Raw genomic sequence first — 16,997 nt, 5'->3', positions numbered from 1 at the left:
TGCTTTAACTCACAACCCTGAGGTCGAGAGTCTCCCTTTTCTGATGAAGCCAGCTGGGTGCCTCCGGAGTTCCTAAATATGGCTTGTTCTTGGACCTTTTTTTTTCCACATGGACTTTAGACTCCCTTTGTATTCCAGGGACGAGAGCAGGAGAATCCAGCAGCAAATACAGAGGGACGTGCCCTCCTTTGGGAACAGTCCTGCTTCCAGGGCGATGGGACAGCCTCTGGGGTGCAGGACAGTAGTGGAGAGGGGGCCTGGAGCCGCCTTGGGGTCACAGGGGTTGCCTCTGGGGAGGGAGACAAGAAGGGACAGCAGGGGAGTAGAAGGGATGGTGTGACAACTCCTTATAAAATCTAGAGCAAATAGCGAGTATTACCAAAGTGACATTTTTGAAGCGCGGGAAATGGCGTGTGTGTAAGGGATCCTATTAGCTCTGTCACAGAATTTTTCATTTTAAATTTTAAAAATCATGTACATTCACAAGTAACTATGTTTGTAATAATGGAAATTAAAAGCCTAAATACACATCATCTCCCAAACACAGGGTCACTGAAAGAATGTGCTGGCATTGGGTCAGACTCTGAGCCACTGGTGTGACTGTGACCTGCTCAGGAGCAAAGGTGGGGTTTGCCCTGCTGCTTGGGTAGATTCCTTCCTTGTCTTTTCGGGTTTTTTGTTTTTGTTTTTGTTTTTTTTTTAAGATTTATATATTCATGAGAGACACAGAGAGGCAGAGGGAGAAGCAGGCTCCTAGTGGGGAGCCTGATGCAGGACTTGATCCCAGGACCCCGGGATCACAACCTGAGCCAAAGGCAGACACTCAACCACTGAGCCACCCAGGTGCCCCTAGTTCCCTTACTTTGTGATCCTGGCATTTGCTTCCTGATTCTGTCTCATATTTTCTGAGTTTCCTACTCAGTGCGCCCGTGTTGTAGCCTCAGGTCTATTGTGAAAACACCATCAGCGTGGTGCTCTCCGTGCAGCTCTTGTCAGGCTGTTGTCAGGCTGTAGGGGCGACTTCAAGGTTCTTGAAAGGTGGTGGTAATGGAGGTCGGGCTGCAGTTTGCGACCTGGGACACTAGGGGGGGGCTGTCACTCCTGTTCCGGAGCTGCCCGCCAGGGGGCCACAGCACCCAGGGAAGGCCGCATTGCTGCCATGCACCCGGGCGCCTTTGCAGGCCCTGGCGCTGTCCTCACTCACCTGGTCACTCTCTGAAGGGGACCCTCACGACCGCTAATGCGTCCCGCAGCTCCGGAGACGTCTCCTACATGATCATGCATTCCTTTCCCATTGCTCCTGCTGGATGCAGGCTGGCTCGTCCCCGGGGATCTGGCCCTGACTGACCATTTCCGGGAACCGAACTGGCCCAGAAGGAGCAGGGCTGTCCTGGTTTGCCACCTCCGGGCCCAAGGGGCCATCACGGCAGGTTCAGCTGGTGCTCAGAGCTCGGGGAACCAAGGCAGGGAGCCGTGCAGGCCGTCAGTACTAGACCCCACCGTGAGAGCGGGCTCCATACCACGGCCTCACCCCACAGAGCCGAGCACCCTGGCTTGTCCTAGACCGGGGATGAGGCTGAGGGTGCGGGTGGGGAGAAGGGCGTCTGGAGAACTGGTGGGTGTGGTTGAGGCCCCTGGGGAATCACCCTGTGACTCCTGAGCTTACATACTGGGCAGCACGGACGTGGTCACAGTGAGTGGCGTGCTGACCGAAGAAGTAAGTGGAAATGAGAGGCACTGGCCAGTAGCCACCAGAGCGGCCTTGTAGTGACACTGCCGTGCCCACCACGCAGCACTGGGTGACCTGCTTCCCTCGTGTCCACAGGTGACCTGAGCATCTCTGCAGACCGCCTGAGTGAGAAGCGGTCTCCTAACGACTTCGCCCTGTGGAAAGCCTCCAAGCCGGGCGAGCCGTCCTGGCCGTGCCCGTGGGGAAAGGTGTGCTCCTGGGAAGGCACAGGGCTGCCGCGGCACCATCCACCCTGTCCTAGGGACCCAGACGCCACAGAGCCTTGTGGGCCTCTGGGCTTGTGACTTCCTTTTCGGGACTCTGCCCACGTGCTGCTGGGGTGGGGGCGTATTGGACTACCTCCGAGGCCCCTGTATCCTGGTGGCCTTTGACTCTGAGTGTTACCCGCTCCTGGAGGTGAGTCTGCCCTCTGGTGTTCCCTGTGACAGCAGTCCTGGTGGCCCAGAGCTGCGGGATGGGGCTGCTGGTATGTGCTTCTGGTCAAATGCTGGGCAATTCTGGGAGTAACGTGAGCCTTAGCCCCACCTCGGCCTACAAAGCTTGCTGGGAACTAGGCAGCAGGGGCTTCCCTGAGTTTTTCGTGTGTGGAACATAACATCTGTTCTAATAAGGCTCAGAGGTTTTAAGGGTTACGAGCACGGGAAAATTGAAGGCTGGGACCCAGAGGGGAGGCCAGTCGGTCACTGGGTCCTTTGAATCTCTAGGGGCGTCCGGGATGGCACATTGAATGCTCTGCCATGGCGGGCACTCTCCTGGGAGCCTCGATGGACATTCATGGCGGAGGCTTTGACCTCCGGTTTCCCCACCATGACAACGAGCTGGCTCAGTCAGAGGTAGGCAGGGGCTGGGGTCGTTGGTTCATCTGGGTGGGTGGGCTTGAGTTTACCCCTGCAGTGGTGGAAACAGCCAGGGGTGCTGCTGGTGAGGTGCTGAGCAGAGCCTCATGCAAACACCAGGGTCCTGCTGGTGGGATTCAAACCCCAACTGTTTGGTCCAATTTCCCACATGAACAGCCTGAGCTTTGGCTCCCAGACCAGAGCCTCTTGGCTCCCGGACCAGGGCCGGCCCTCTGAGCCCCAGGTGTCCCAGCTCGGAGAGGCAGCCCCCGCTTCTGCATCACCGCGGGAATACGGTGCCCCATTGTGCCCCGACCGTGCCCTCTGCGCCCCTTCCTGAGCAGGCCTACTTCGAGAATGATTGCTGGGTCCGCTACTTCCTCCACACGGGCCACCTGACCATCGCTGGCTGCAAGATGTCCAAGTCACTCAAAAACTTCATCACTATCAAAGACGCCTTGAAGAAGCACTCAGGTAAAGTCGCCCCCGCCCCCCGCCCTGAGACCTGGGCATCCATTTCTGCAGAGGCTGGGAGGCTGAGGGTACCACCCTGCCATCTCCCCTCCCAGCGCGGCAGCTGCGGCTGGCCTTCCTCATGCATTCCTGGAAGGACACCCTGGATTACTCGAGCAACACTATGGAGTCCGCACTGCAGTACGAGAAGTTCATGAACGTGAGTGCCCTCTCCTCCTCTCTGCGGCGGGGTCAAGCCTGCTCTGTGTCCGCTGACACAGAGAAGCAGCTCCACTCTCGGGGTGTGCCCTGGCCCTGCACCTCTCCCTGGAAAGGCCTGCTGACTGGCTAGCATTAGCAGCGCACCTGTCAGCGGAAGCAGGACCTCAGGCTAAACCCAGAACGGAATGCATTCCCGCCTCAAAGGAACACCCTCCACCCTTTGGCCACTGGCATTGGTGTCAGTGCGCGCTGCTTTCTCAGATGATACACAGAGGAGGCGCGCCTCACCGTGATAGCTCTTTCTCTGATGCTGCTCAAATGAAGTTTTCTAAATGCCACTAAACTGAATTTTCTGACTTCAGGAGTTTTTCTTAAATGTGAAAGACCTCCTCCGAGCTCCCGTTGATATTAGTGGTCGGTTTGAAAAGTGGGAAGATGAAGAATCGAACTAAACAAGAGGTAGGAGACTGCTCTGGGGTTCGCAAGTGTGCCTGCGTTCTGGGCTACCCAGAGGCCACCAGAGGCCCGCCCAGCAGTGGAGTAGGGGGCATAGCACCATCACGCCCGTGTGTGCAAAACCATACCCAGCACACGTAGCACCCAGTGCGCCATGTTCTGGCCGCTGGACCGCTCGGGCACGTGTGCACCATGTCACCCACCGACCTTCCTGTTCCTCTCACTCAGCTTTTATGACAAGAAGGCAGCGGTTCATGAAGCCCTCTGTGACAATGTGGACACACGCACTGTCTTGGAGGAAATGAGGGCTTTGGTCAGCCAGTGCAACCTATACATGGCGACCCGGAAGGCTGCCAGGAGGAGGCCCAACCGGGCTCTGCTAGAAAGCATCGCTCTGTACCTCACCCGCATGCTAAAGGTAGGCTGGTCCTCGACCCACAGGCCTCATGTGCACACAGCAAGAATGGGTTACAGGGGCTGAGACCTGCTCCCATCCTCAGCTCCCACTGTGCTCCAGTGTATCAGAACGCATATGCATGTCCTCACTGTGGGCACTTTTGCCTTCCCGCCTGGTACAACACTACTCACTGTGCATACCTCCATGCTCATGAGGCCTGGGCCTATGGTTTGGTGGCCTCACTCAGAGAGCCCCGGAGAGGGCAGATGGGAGCACACTTGGGCCTGGCATCCAGTCATCATAGGCCACTTGTCAGGACCCCTTGACACACTCATCATGCATGTCTGTTTCTCTTCTAGATCTTTGGGGCCATTGAAGAGGAAAGCTCCCTGGGATTCCCAGTGCGAGGACCTGGAACCAGCCCAGATGTGAGTAGAGCACACCTGGGTGCAGAGATGCTCCCTCTTTGGGGGTCGCCCCCACCCCTGAGAAGTGGTGCCCATTTGGAGGAGCACCATCCTGCCTTCCACACCTGCTCCCTCCCCTTCCTTGTTCACGTCCTGGGGACCACAGGGGCCAACCCTGTGGACATTTGGGGGCCCACATTAGGTTCCATCTGCACTGGACTTTCCAGAATGGGCCCCGGGTCATGTCTGGACCTGGCTGGGGGAATTGAACATAGCTGTTCACCACACGTGTGCAAGGTCAGCAGAGGCCATGGCAGCCTCACTCCCTGACCATTCACTGGGGGTGCTTGTGCTGCTGTCTGAGAGCTCAATTCCAGGATGGCAGGCTCGATGGGACCATCTTTGATTAAGCTGCAGCCACATGGCATAGATGCCCATGTGCTCATGTCCTTGTACATGTGGATTCAGATAGCATGCCGATTCATGAGTCTGGTGGGGAGAAAGTTCCTGGGCAGTGCCCAATGTCGCCCTGGTACTGGTAGTTTCTGCTGCACGATGGCCGTCCTTCATGGCATATGCTTGTTCAGGCTCGTCTCAGACACACTTCTATCCTCTCTCTGTAGGAGTGATCTTTAAGGACTTGAAGGGAATATGTAGTAGATACTTAGGTATAACTCACTTAAAGGAAAATAGGAAACACATACAAGGTAAAAAGGCAAACTCTTTTTAGAATTCTTTTCCAGACAGTGGCTGGTGTGAGGAACCCTCTTCTGCAGGGGGAACGTATAGGTGTCTCCCCAAGAACTGATTTCTGCAGAGAAACCAGTTTGTGTTGTGAAGAAGCACTGCCTCAGCTTGGTGCCCACCTCTCCAGGGGCTTTATTAGCCATAAAGCTAGTTGTTCTAAAGGCATTAACCTTCTTCAGTGTTTCTCAGAAAGGAAACCTACGCAGCTGTGGTATTTTCTTGAATAAGGGATGCTAGATATTTAGTTTCTTAGAAAAAGAAAAAGAAAAAGAGAAAAAAACCACTTTCTACATTAAAGACCGCCTGCTCTTGAACTTAAAATAATGCTTTTAGTGCGGTGGTTGTGTGGGGGCCTTTCCATGTGACCTCTGTGGGCCCTTTGAAGGCTGAGCATTGGAATAAGCAACCACCAGGTGGGACCTGCCAGGCCAAAGGGTGGGATCTGCGCTTTACACCATTTGAAGTTTATGTGTCAGCTTCTAAATCTGAATTGTTTTAGGAATGGGGAAGATGGCCCTACATATTTATCAGGCTACTGTTGAGTGGTGCATAGCACATGCTGGTATGGTCCACTAGACCGTGGGGGCAGGTCTCCTCCAGACAGATGCTGCAGATACGCTGGCTAAGGCCTCCATCCCCCACTGTGCTGAGGCTCACCACAGGAGTCTCTGAGCACGGTGGACATAAGGAACTAAAATCCCGATCCCCGGTCAGCCTACACGACTGCAGCACCCCAGCCCAGGTGCGTGCTTGGACAGTGAGAGGCCAGGTCACCGTGGGCTCATCAGCCTAGTCGGCTTCTGCATTTAGATTGTTGCTTTGGTTACTGAGCCACCGAAAGACTTAATTAGGAGGCAGGGGGAGACCTTGCTTAAAAACCTACTGGAAAGATATGAAAGATGTCAAGGAAAAGATGGTTATGAAATCGTTGTTTCTCCAGTTTGGATTCTACTGTCTCTGGTTTTCCTTCTGGCAGGCTTTCCATCCCGGGGCATCTCCAGGTTCCTGTAGGTCATTAACCATTGGTGTAAATGCGAGTCCATGTATGTGCACACGCACGCGTGTGTATGTGGTAGATACTTCCTGGAGACTCCTTCCTCTTGCACAAGCATGCATGTGGCCACAGATTGGATGCAGACACGGTCTGGCTCTTGGCCCAGGAGGGACCACTGTAGTCTCCCAGAAGAGAACCCGCCCTACAGACACCCACGTGGAGCCATTTAACTATAGATGGGGTATTTTAACCCTGTGTCTGAGAGGAGACAAAGCCGCTCCTGAGAATAGTTGAGCAGAGTGGCCTGCAGAACTTGTCTGGCTGGGCTGGGAGGGAAGCTCTTCTCTCTCTAGCCCGCATTGTCCACACAGGGACCCGCACACTTGCTGTGGACCGAGTGCCAGGTGGGGAGTGTGTCCCAGCCCAGAGGCAGTGGCCATGGCAGTGGCGCCCCCCACCCCCCCCTTGCCAAGCCCTGGCTGAAAATGCAGGTGGAGCTGGTCTCTGAGCGAAACCATTTTTTGTTTTGTTTTTTTGTTTTTTTGTTTTTTTTGTTTTTCAAAACCGTTTTTTCTGCAGCTGGAATCCACGGTCATGCCGTACCTGCAGGTGCTCTCCGAGTTCAGAGAAGGTGTGCGAAAGATCGCCCGAGAGCAAAAAGGTGAGGCTCTTCCTCACGGGCAGGGGGGGGGGGGGGGCTGCTTTGGGTGCCAACAGGTGTTAGCAGCACCAGGCCTGGGGCAGTACATCTGCAATGCTGCCCCCTCAAGTCGTGACAGCACTGTGTCTCTCGACACCATGTCCCCCACAGGGAGGACAGCTGGGTGGGGGCCAAGGACGCATATGTGAGACGCAGGGTTTCTTCGACTGTGCTGCTTGAATGGAAAGGCAGATCTTGCCACCTGCCCTCCCTCCTGCTGGGGGCTCATGTCCACTTTGGGTGTGTCCAGCGGCCAGAGGGCTTGCCAACACCTATCCTTGCTTCCGGAGGCTAGCATGGGGAGCTGAGGGAGACAGAGCTGCTGCAACTATTGCTGCACCAGTGTGGTGGGAGACAGCTGCCTGGCACCCAAGGGGCCTCCCCTGGGGCCACCTCACCATGCCCAGCCAGCTGGCATTGCCGATATTCCCGAGGTCGGTTGCCGTCTTGTGTCCTTGGGGACTTGGAACATGCTGTGTCACTGCCGACCGTGAGACAGAGTTCCAGGCGCCATCAGGCAGGGGCGCACATCTTATCCTGCGCCGTCTGTGTGCCGATGGGCATGCTGAACCAAGAACGTGCCAGGCCTGCTCTGCGGCCTTCTTCCCGCGCACGCCGCCCCCTTTGGGGCTCAGCATTTCTCAAAGCAGAAAGCAAAGGGCAGGGATTCAAGCCTTGCCAGGGAGGGTTGTGCAGGAGTCACTTGCTGCAAATGCTACCTGTCACCTGCTGTGCTGCGCTCCCTCCCCAGGCCTCTCTGTGACAGGAAAGCACCCCTGGCGCGCTCGTCTGGCTACCATCCCTGCAGAGTGGGTCCAGGTGGGGTGTCCTGAGGGTAGAGCAGGCAAAGGACTGATGGGGCAGCCAGGGAACCCCCAGAGGGAGCTGCGCCGGTTGCAGGGAGGACAGAGCAAGAGGGCAGGGAGCCCCAAGGCCACAGCCCCTCGGGGAGGAGCCTGGATCTGACAGTGCTGTTTTGTGCTGTTCCCGGGGAGCAGGATGGACAGAGCGAGAGGTTCAGGGGAGGCTCTGGCGTCCTGCCTTCAGCCGAGTTTCCCAGATGCCCAGTGCTTACCCCACAGATGAGGAAGATGTGGTCCAGGATGCCCACAGTCGTGTTGGCCAGAGCTCAGCCCTGGTGTGGGCTGGGGCAGCTGACCAGGAGAGGCTGGGGAAATTGGGAAGAAGCTAGAAGGGCAGAGACTCAGGCGTGCCCAGAACGTCGTTCCCCCTTCATTTGTTTCATTTTTGTTAAGATGTTTGTAACATGAAATGTATTGTTTTGATGATGAGCAAGAGCATAGCTCGGTCTGAAGCACATTCCTGTTGTGCAGCTCTCCCCACTGTTCGTCTCCATCCAGGACTGTGCATCGTCCCAACTGAGGCTCTGTCCCCCAGGAGACACTGACCTCCAGGAGACACTGATCCGTGTCCCTCCTCCCCTGTGACCACCATCCACTCTCTGTCCCCAGGGGACACTGACCCCGTCCCTCCCCTGGCCCTGTGACCACTGTCCACTCTCCGTATGAATTTGATCCCCATAGACCTCATACACATAGAATCGTGCAGTGTTTGTCCTCTTGTCATTGGCTTCTTTCACTCGGTATGACTAAGGTCTATCCATGTTGTGGCAGGTGTTAGAATGTCCTTCCTCTGTAAGGACTGGGTGATATTCCACTGTGTGTGCAGGTTGCATTTTGCTCATTCTCTTGTCTATGGGCAGATTCCTGTGGCCTTGGGCATCCTCTGCTGAGCCTCCCTTTGGGGAGCTAATGGGGCTCCCTGTGCAGTGCCCAGCCTGTTCTCCACTCCTGTGTCTGGCCCTGCCAGCAGTGGCCCTGGAGGACTCACTCCCTCCCTTTGCGCCACCCCTCTGAGTGCTCGGGCTCCGGGGACTCTGAGCCAGGCGAGGACAAGCACTGGCCAGGCAGGTGCAGCCTCTGAAGGAAAAGCTGATGGGGTGTCTCCACTGCGTGTTCACACAAAATGTTGCTGAGCTTATGCTCGTTAGCAGATGACCACAATGAAGACCCTCTTTTCCTAGAACCTGCTACAGTCAGATCCTCTTGGAGTCAATAGGTCCATGAGGTCCTGGTGCCTGGCACCTGTGGCCAAGGGTGCCCCAGGGACCACACGCAGGGAAGCCCATCTTCCTCTTCTGGGCACATGGCAGCTGCACAGCTGCTTCCTTCCCTGGGAGAGCTGTGCCAGCAGTGGTGGCTGTGCCAGTGGTGGTCTCACCCTTGGCAGCGGTTCCCCTGCATTACCCTGCTGCTCGGGGTGGCCTCTGCTCTGCAGGTCACAGCCCTACGTCTGTCAGCGCCTCTTCCCTCCCCGAGTGACACCCCTGCTCCATCTGGGGTTCTCCTCAGTCCTAGGCTCCACAGCCAGAGCTGCAGACCTGGATCTTCCCTGGGTAGACACTCCCCAGAGCCTGCCAGTGCCCCCATCGGCATTGCAGGCAGCGAAGGGGTCTCCTCCCCGTCCCCGGCCGTGGTGGTGTCCACGCTCTCGGTCTCCTGCTTCTCCCCGCCACCCCAGAGGCAGCCCCCGTCTCTGTTCCTCTCTTAAGGTTGTATTAGCTGCCGAGATCTGTGTTTTTCCATATGCTTGAGAATGCTTTATGGAATTCCTCAAAAATATCCAACTGGAGTTTTTTGGGGTTTTTTTGTTTTTTGTTTTTCAAAAAAAGAGCCCGTTGAGGTGAGATTGACATAACTGACAACTACCTGTTGTTAAAAGTGAACGAGGCAGTTGGCATTTAGTACGTTTACGGTGCTGTGCAACCACAGGTCACAGGAACAGCCGTGACCCCTGGCCCCGTGCCCAGCACCCGGCAGCCTGCCTTCTGCACCCGTAGATCAACCTGGTCCAGACACCCCATGTCCATGCAGCCGAGCAGTATGTGCCCCTCGTCTTTGGCTTCTGTCACTTTACAGAATGCTTTCCTGCAGCGCAGCCGGCACTCCACTCCTTGTCAGGGCAGAATACCGAACCCTTGCATGCACACAACACATTTTGGGTGCCCGTTCGGCCGTTTCCACCTTGTGGCTGTTGGGAATAGTGCTGCTCTGAACACAGGTGCACAAGTGTCTGGTTGAGCCTCATTTTCAGGGTCTGGGGATGTCCCTTGGAGGGGAATCTTGGGGGTTGTATGGCAGCTGTATGTGTGACTTTGAAGAACCACCGAACTGTGTTCTACAGCAGCGGCCCCGTTTCCCCTGCCTGCCAGCTGTGCTGGAGAGCTCTGATCTCTCCACGTGCTCACCAATACTTGCTGTCTCCTGGCTGAACAAAAATGATTATTTTCATTCCAGCCACCCTTGGGGTTGGCAGTGGCATCTCAGCAGGGCTTTGGTGTGTGTTTCCCTCATGACGTGTGATGTTGAGCCCCTTACCCTGGGCTTCATGGTCACGTGTGCATCTGTTCTGGAGAGGTGTCTCTTCAGGCCCTGTGCCCGTGTCTCATTGGGTCGTTTGTCTTGCCATGGGATTGTGGGAGTTCCTTCCTCTGCAACTGGACCCAGTCAATATGTGACTCAGAAGATGGTAGAGTAGTAGGTATGCCCCCAAAGTAATCAAACAGTTTGGAAAGACAGTCTGGGGGGGAATTCTGAGTTATGTGGACAGGGCAGGTCTCGGCATGGTGGTGATGGCCACTGTCCTCAGCTTTGCGGAACCCAGATCCAGGGGACAGTGTGGGCCTGGGCGTCCTTCCAACTCTCGGGGTGCCAACAGTCGGCTGACAGTGGTGATGCTGGGCCCTGGCTTGCTTCCTTTCCACTTCTGGTAGCTTGCTCCAGCTCCTGCCCCAGGTGTAGCCCTCCCCAGGGGCAGCCCTCCCCATGGGGCTGCGGGCAGGGTAAGGGCAGGGAGCAAGCATAAAGGGTGTTGTCCCATCAGCCGAGCTGGGGAGGACAGTGAGTGTTCCCATGGGCCATGGCCAGTGCTGCAGAGACGGATGAGGTGCAGCAGAGGCTTGGGCAGGAGTCAGGGGGGTGTTTGGTTTCTGGCATAGATGTTCCTCACAGGGGCATGGCCAAGGTGTGCAGAGCCACTTGGGATTGGGCCTGGAGTGCAGGCTGGTGCCTGAGGGAGGGCTAAGGATGCTGGTCACAGTGTGTCCACTGTACAATAAGGCAGGCAGGGTGCCAGCACTCTTGTCACCTGATGTTACAGGATTTGTTGCTATTAAAGCTTTCCGAGATGGGATTGCTGTCACGTGCCCTGTGACAGCCCAACTTCTACGCCAATTTCCCCAAGTGCAGGTAGGGCATGGGCTGGGGACTTAGCAGGCCACACGGTGGGGCAGGCAGCCTCCTGGGAGCTGTGAGTCTGAGACCTGGCTTTGATAGACAGCCACATACAGAATGCCTCGTCCCGGTGCCACCAGACCCTGTGAGCAGAGCCGCGCACAGCCTGCTCCCACACGTGGCATCTTATCACGCTCGTCGCTGCCCTCAGGGATGGTGACATGTCCCCATTCCACAGACATGAACCACTGAGTTTCCTTCACTGAGGCCAGATTCCCCTGTAGAGTTTCTGGGTGAGGCCCTCCTGTGCTCTTCGTTTTCAGAGGCAAACAGACGGCCTCCCCCTGCCATGTCGTCCCTGAGCCTCCTGGGAACAGGATGGCCATGAGGTTGGCTGGGGCACACTCTGTGATTGCTGTTGCAGGATCGGTACAGGCTCCCTGAGAGCCCCTGGCCTTGACTGGCCTCAACTAGGTGCTGCTGGATCTGCTGCCATCTGTGGTGCCTGGGAGGGAGCAAGTCCATGGTCATTCGCTCTGCCTCTGGGACCCACAGACTGACCAAGAGGTTTAAGAACATCTGAACCTGCAGGGACCATCCTGTTCAGGCCCAGAGGCCACACTGATGGTCTCTTCATCCCTACCCACTCTGTCTGCTGGTGTATGTCATCTTTCTTGCTTGCTCTAGCCCACGCCTGGGGTGGGCCGAGGCCTGGCTGAGAGCAGTGAGAGGCAGCGTTACCGAAGGGCAGTGTGGACCCCGTCCGCAGGCCTCTGGCCCTTCCTTGTCCCTCAGCTGGGCCTTGTGCATCAGTGAGAGAAGCTGACAGCTGTGGGGCTCACCCCAGCCTCCAGACCCATTTCTGGCTCTCGCCAATAGCTGCTTGGAACTGTGGGTCCTGGGCCTAGCTGCTTCGCCCTGAGGATGTTGGGAGGATGGGAGGTGCGTGTGGACTCAGGAGCATGGTTCACAAGGCGAGGGGATGAGGGAGCGTGGAGCATCTGAGCAGGTTTCCTGACAGCTGGTGCTGTGCTGCGGATGTATTTGACCTAGCTGAGCGTTGCCCTGGGCCAGGCATGCTTGAGGATGGCCTGAAGAACACAGGGAGCCTCTGCAGGACTTCTGGGTGACCTAAGAGCATGTGTGGCCTTGGGCCCCTGGGTCCTGGAGTGTGGAACGCGGCTGCTCTTCTGGCTCACCAGGCCAGGGCTGTGGGGGCTGGACACCTTCCCAGTTGACCAGGGCGCTTGGGTTGGTTTCTGAGCCTCTTTTCTATGAGTAGAAACCTGGTTTCCCTGGACAAGCTGCCCACCTGGTTTTGTGCGGCCCTGGCTTCTCCTGCTCTGACTCTCAGGAGCAGTCCAGGAGCATCTCCACACCACACCTGCCACTGAGCAGGGTCCTCAGGCGCTGTGTAAACCCTGGCCATCTGTGGGGGCTGCTCCATACTCATGGCAGCAGAGTCGTCAGTGCCTGGGCTTCAACTCCCTGCAGGGCGCTGGGGAAGGTGCACATTTGTGCATCTGGTCAGACTGAACTTCTGTCTTTGTCCACAGTCCCTGAGGTTCTGCAGCTCAGTGATGCTCTGCGGGATGACATCTTGCCCGAGCTTGGGGTGCGGCTTGAAGATCATGAAGGTGGGTCCTTCTAATCCCTTCTGGGGCCATTGTAAGGAGCTTCGGGCGCGGTGGGCAGGGATGTGGGAAGGACGCTGGGGTCGGAGGCTGGTTCTGAAAGAATCCCAGGCCAGGGTCAGAGGATGGTGGGCTTTTATGTGATGAGGAGGCCCAGGGCGGCGCCCCCCGTGGGACGGGAGGCCCTTGGAGGTTTGTTGCTCTGGCTGTTGAGGACACCTCCTGTGTACCCTCCTATGGCCACTGGCCACCCTTCCCTGTGATCTGTCACTCAGCAGATGGCCTGCAGGACTGTCAGCCAGGCTCATGGTGTCTGGACTTTGTGGGGGTTTCAGCTGCACAGGAAATTTTTAGATTTTAAATACTCAGGCGGCATGTCCCCTTTGATGACTTCTGGGCCTTGTGTTGGGAGTGGTGAGGCCTCCCCACGGTACAGTTAACATGGAAGCCCTGTGAGCAGCAGGGGCCCAAGGTCTGTGCAGGCAGGCTTGGGGCTGGGCCTCATCTCACCAACCACCTGGCTTTTCAGGGTTGCCAACCGTGGTGAAGCTGGGAGACAGAGAGGCCCTGCTGAGGGAGAGAGAGGAGAAGAGACGAGTGAGTGTGCTGGAGCAGCCGCGTGGGCACGGGAGACTGCTGGCGCTGTGTGCTTGCCCTGCCAGAGCTCTCTCGTGAGGTCCCAACTCTAGAATTGCCACCAGGGGACCTCATGGGACTTGGGCCACTGGGCGGAGCAGTAGCAGAAGAAGGGTCTACCTTCTAAGGAAGGGTCCTCTTTTTAAAAAGCTACCCCCTGAGTTTAAGGGAGAACAAGTCCCTTTCTGTAAACCGTGCAGCCGACGAGTTTGGTCGTGCCTTGCTCTTCAGAAGTGCTGTGTCCTTTGTCCCTGAGGGAGGACCTGCCAGGCCGCCCTTCGTCCACCCAGGAAGTGTGGGGCTGGTGCCAGGGGCCTGGGTGCATGAGGAGCACCGGCAGGAGGTGCGGGTGACGTGGGAGCACAGGTTTGTAAGGCAAGTGCAAGGCATGTTCTGGACAGCTGGTGGTGACAGCTGGGCATTCCTGGGAGCCGGGGACCCCCTACCGCACCTCCCATTTCTGCCCCATTTGCTCACCCAGCTTAGTGTCCTGTCCCTGGGGCTGGGCTCTCACCTAGGGCAGCGCAGCAGGTGACCTGGCCCTAGAGATGACATGGGGCTGGCTCTGCCCACCCCTGCCCCTGGGTTGGGGAAGAAGCAAATGCCTCAGCTTACCACTCTCCTCCCCGAGCAAGTGCATGCGGAGCATAAAGGTACACGGGGCTCTGATGAGGGTGCCAAGAGGCAGCCCTGCCCGCCATGGGGCCACGGGCCTTGCCTGCTGGTTTTCACAGCGGCCGCTGGCCATGGCCCTCTTTGCCTTGCTCCTGTCTCCCCTGAGTGGGGCCCATCCAGTCAGCAGTGCCTGAACGAGCACCAGGACTGCAGCCTCCCTGCATGGCCATTCCCACCAGGGGACAGACACTGTGTCCTCACAGAGAAAGTCCCGCCCAGCCCATGCCACCCTCACCTCTGCCTGTTCCCGGCCTCCTCTGCTCCACTGGTTGCTTCTCCCGAGCCTGTGGCCCCTGCTTGTGGGGACCCTTGCTCTACTTCCCACTGCTGGCCCTGCGCTGCCCTCACCCAGTCCCACAGTTCCCTGCCCGGTACCCCAGGTTCTCTCCAGCCTCACACTTGCCTGTGCCCAGCTGCCCACCCGACAGCCTTGCTGACTAGGAAGCCCCGAAACCCGAGATCCTACAAGGGCATTTTCCTGTCTGTGGCACAGCTGAGTCTGCACTTCGCCTCACGGGTGCCACCCAACACCCGGGCTGAGGGTCCCTGCCCTGCCCCCACTCCCAGGCTGGCAGTTGGCCCAGGCCCCATGTCCTGGCACCTGCTAACTCCCGCCCCCTCCAGGCCCTGGTGATGCTGTCTCTGCTCACCAGACAGACCCCCCACAGCTGGGCTCGCCACATATCCAGAGCTGTCCACAGGGTGGCTGGGTCAGAGTCCAGGCACTGGGGGGCCAGCAGGCCTTGCTTTGTTCCTTTTCCTGCCCTCAGAGGCCCCGGGCAGATCTGGCTCACGGGGCTCCTGCTGCTCCCATAGGTTGAAGAGGAGAAGAGGAAGAAGAAGGAGGAGGCCTCCAGGATAAAACAGGAGCAAGAGGTAACACACGCGGTGTATGTGGGGCCCGGGCTCCCCTGGTGGGAGTGCCTACTCTGACCCTGTGCCCCAGCTCTCTGGTCCTCCCTGCTCCACCTGCCCCCACCACAGCATCCTCCCGGCCTCCCCACGCACCCCCACATGGCACCTGAGCATAGGGAGGCCGGGAGGCCCTGGTGAGGGAGAGGTCTGGCTGGGAGAGCCGCCCCTTGGCAGCCACAGGCTCCAGGCAGTGTCACAGACTCCTTCGGACAACCCTACCCCCTGTAGAGCAAGCTCGACGCCCGGGGTGGACTTGTCCCTCCTTTGACTCCCTCTGCCTGGGCCTTACCCTGCCCGACTTCTGTGTCCCTCTGAGTCCCAGGGCTGGGCTGGGGTGACGCGTGCTCACGCCTTCCCCGGTGGGCTGGGCTGCAGTGAGCAGGGCTCTGCATTCCAGGCAGCGAAGCTGGCCAAGATGAAGATCCCACCCAGTGAGATGTTCTTGTCAGAAAGTGACAAATACTCCAAGTTTGATGAAAACGTAAGAACCTCTTTTCTCTTGTCAGACCTTTAAATTGGGAGTAATAGGGCTTCCAGCCTTGAGTGAGCAGCCTTTCTGTCTGGGGTGCAGTTTGGGGGAGGCGCCGTTCAGGGTCCGTGCCTGCAGCCCCGAGCACCAAGGCAGCCTCCCTCCATCGCGGCAGCCGAGCCCCATCGTGGCCTGGATCAGAGAGCAGGTCCCCTTCACAAGCTGGCTATGGTGTGGTCAGGGAGCCATGGGCACTGTCTCCAGAGCTCCTCGTCCCGGCATTCACAGCCACTTTGCCTCTAGACCCTCAGGCTCTCCTTACTGGTTCTGATACGTATTCACCACCTTCCCATGAAAACTGAGCCCCTTTGGTCCTGAGGGAACACTGGCCCTGGCTCCCAGGCGGGAGGGTGCCTCCAGACCAGCCACTGTCTTTCCAGTGGCTGGGAGAGGTGCTGCTGAATCAGTGCACTAGTGTGGAACGTGTGGTGAGGACGTGCCCAGGCGGCTCCAGGGGCTGAATCCATGTGCCCCCGGGCTCCGAGTGGGGCATCAGGTGCACCCTGCTAACCCCGTGCTCTCCCTGTTCTCAGGGTCTGCCCACACATGACGTGGATGGCAAAGAGCTGAGCAAAGGACAAGCCAAGAAGGTGAAGAAGCTCTATGAAGCTCAGGAGAAGCGCCACAAGGAGTATTTGCAAATGGTTCAAAACGGAAGCCTCAAATGAAAGGGCAGGGGACCAAGTGTCTAAACCAAGCCATTGGTGGCCTGCTGACTTCCTGTCTGCGTCCTTAGTGACGACGCCCGATCATGTTTACAGTGGTCCTTGGCTCCCACGCTGGGGATTGCGTTCACGGAAGCCACGCCGTCATCAGCTTGAGACTTCAGTAATAAATGTTTCCCAACAGTGAGGCCGGGTGTGCTGTGTGCCGGCGCGCTGCACGTTCAGCGCTTGTGCGGAACCCGCTCCCGGCTGCTGGCTCAGCAGGTCCCGACTTAGGCGCTCTGCTCAGTTGAGCTGCTTCAGCCAGCCGAGAAATCTCTCCCCCATGCAGATGGCTATCGGCTAATCTCTGGTGTGTGGGTGCATTTGGAGGTATTTAAGTAGGAAAAAGACAGGCTCAAACTGGTGAGCCCGCGGACACCCCACACAAAGGCTGCTCACTGGGCCCCTCTGGTTCTGATGAGTAAACACAGCTCAGCGTCTCCTCCAGCAGCTCCACACTCCAGGGGTGGTAAAGGGCTGGCTCAGCAGGGTGGGCCCTGGCCCCTGCTCCAGGTCTGCACAGCTGCCGACCCAGATAAGGGGGAAGTCCCAGCACACTCAGCAGGGCAGCTGTTTGTCACCAGGACCTCACAGGCAGTGTGCCCCAAGAGAGAGCCTAACTGGCCTAACGAGGGTGCAGCAGAACCAGCACCCTTGAGCCCTGCAGAAGCAGGGTGCCAGGTTAG

The 16,997-nt window shown here is 57.7% G+C and overlaps 1 protein-coding gene across 1 annotated transcript in view; it reads left to right on the top strand.

Moving 5' to 3' along the window:
* The window catches only part of CARS1 (cysteinyl-tRNA synthetase 1), a 53,681-nt gene extending 37,225 nt beyond the window's left edge, over positions 1-16,456 (top strand). Inside the window, 14 exon segments of the mRNA XM_041722973.1 lie at positions 1,826-1,938; positions 2,455-2,583; positions 2,931-3,060; positions 3,156-3,259; positions 3,624-3,702; positions 3,705-3,720; positions 3,946-4,135; positions 4,474-4,542; positions 6,842-6,923; positions 12,772-12,852; positions 13,379-13,446; positions 14,977-15,036; positions 15,473-15,556; positions 16,138-16,456. Coding sequence (XP_041578907.1) covers positions 1,826-1,938; positions 2,455-2,583; positions 2,931-3,060; positions 3,156-3,259; positions 3,624-3,702; positions 3,705-3,720; positions 3,946-4,135; positions 4,474-4,542; positions 6,842-6,923; positions 12,772-12,852; positions 13,379-13,446; positions 14,977-15,036; positions 15,473-15,556; positions 16,138-16,272 — 1,340 coding nt within the window. The 3' untranslated portion in view covers positions 16,273-16,456.
* The last annotated feature ends 541 nt before the right edge of the window (positions 16,457-16,997 follow it).

The sequence above is a fragment of the Vulpes lagopus genome, chromosome 11 (assembly GCF_018345385.1).
Source record: "Vulpes lagopus strain Blue_001 chromosome 11, ASM1834538v1, whole genome shotgun sequence".
Taxonomy (NCBI): Eukaryota; Metazoa; Chordata; class Mammalia; order Carnivora; family Canidae; genus Vulpes; species Vulpes lagopus.
This window is presented reverse-complemented; position numbering and strand designations above follow the sequence as displayed.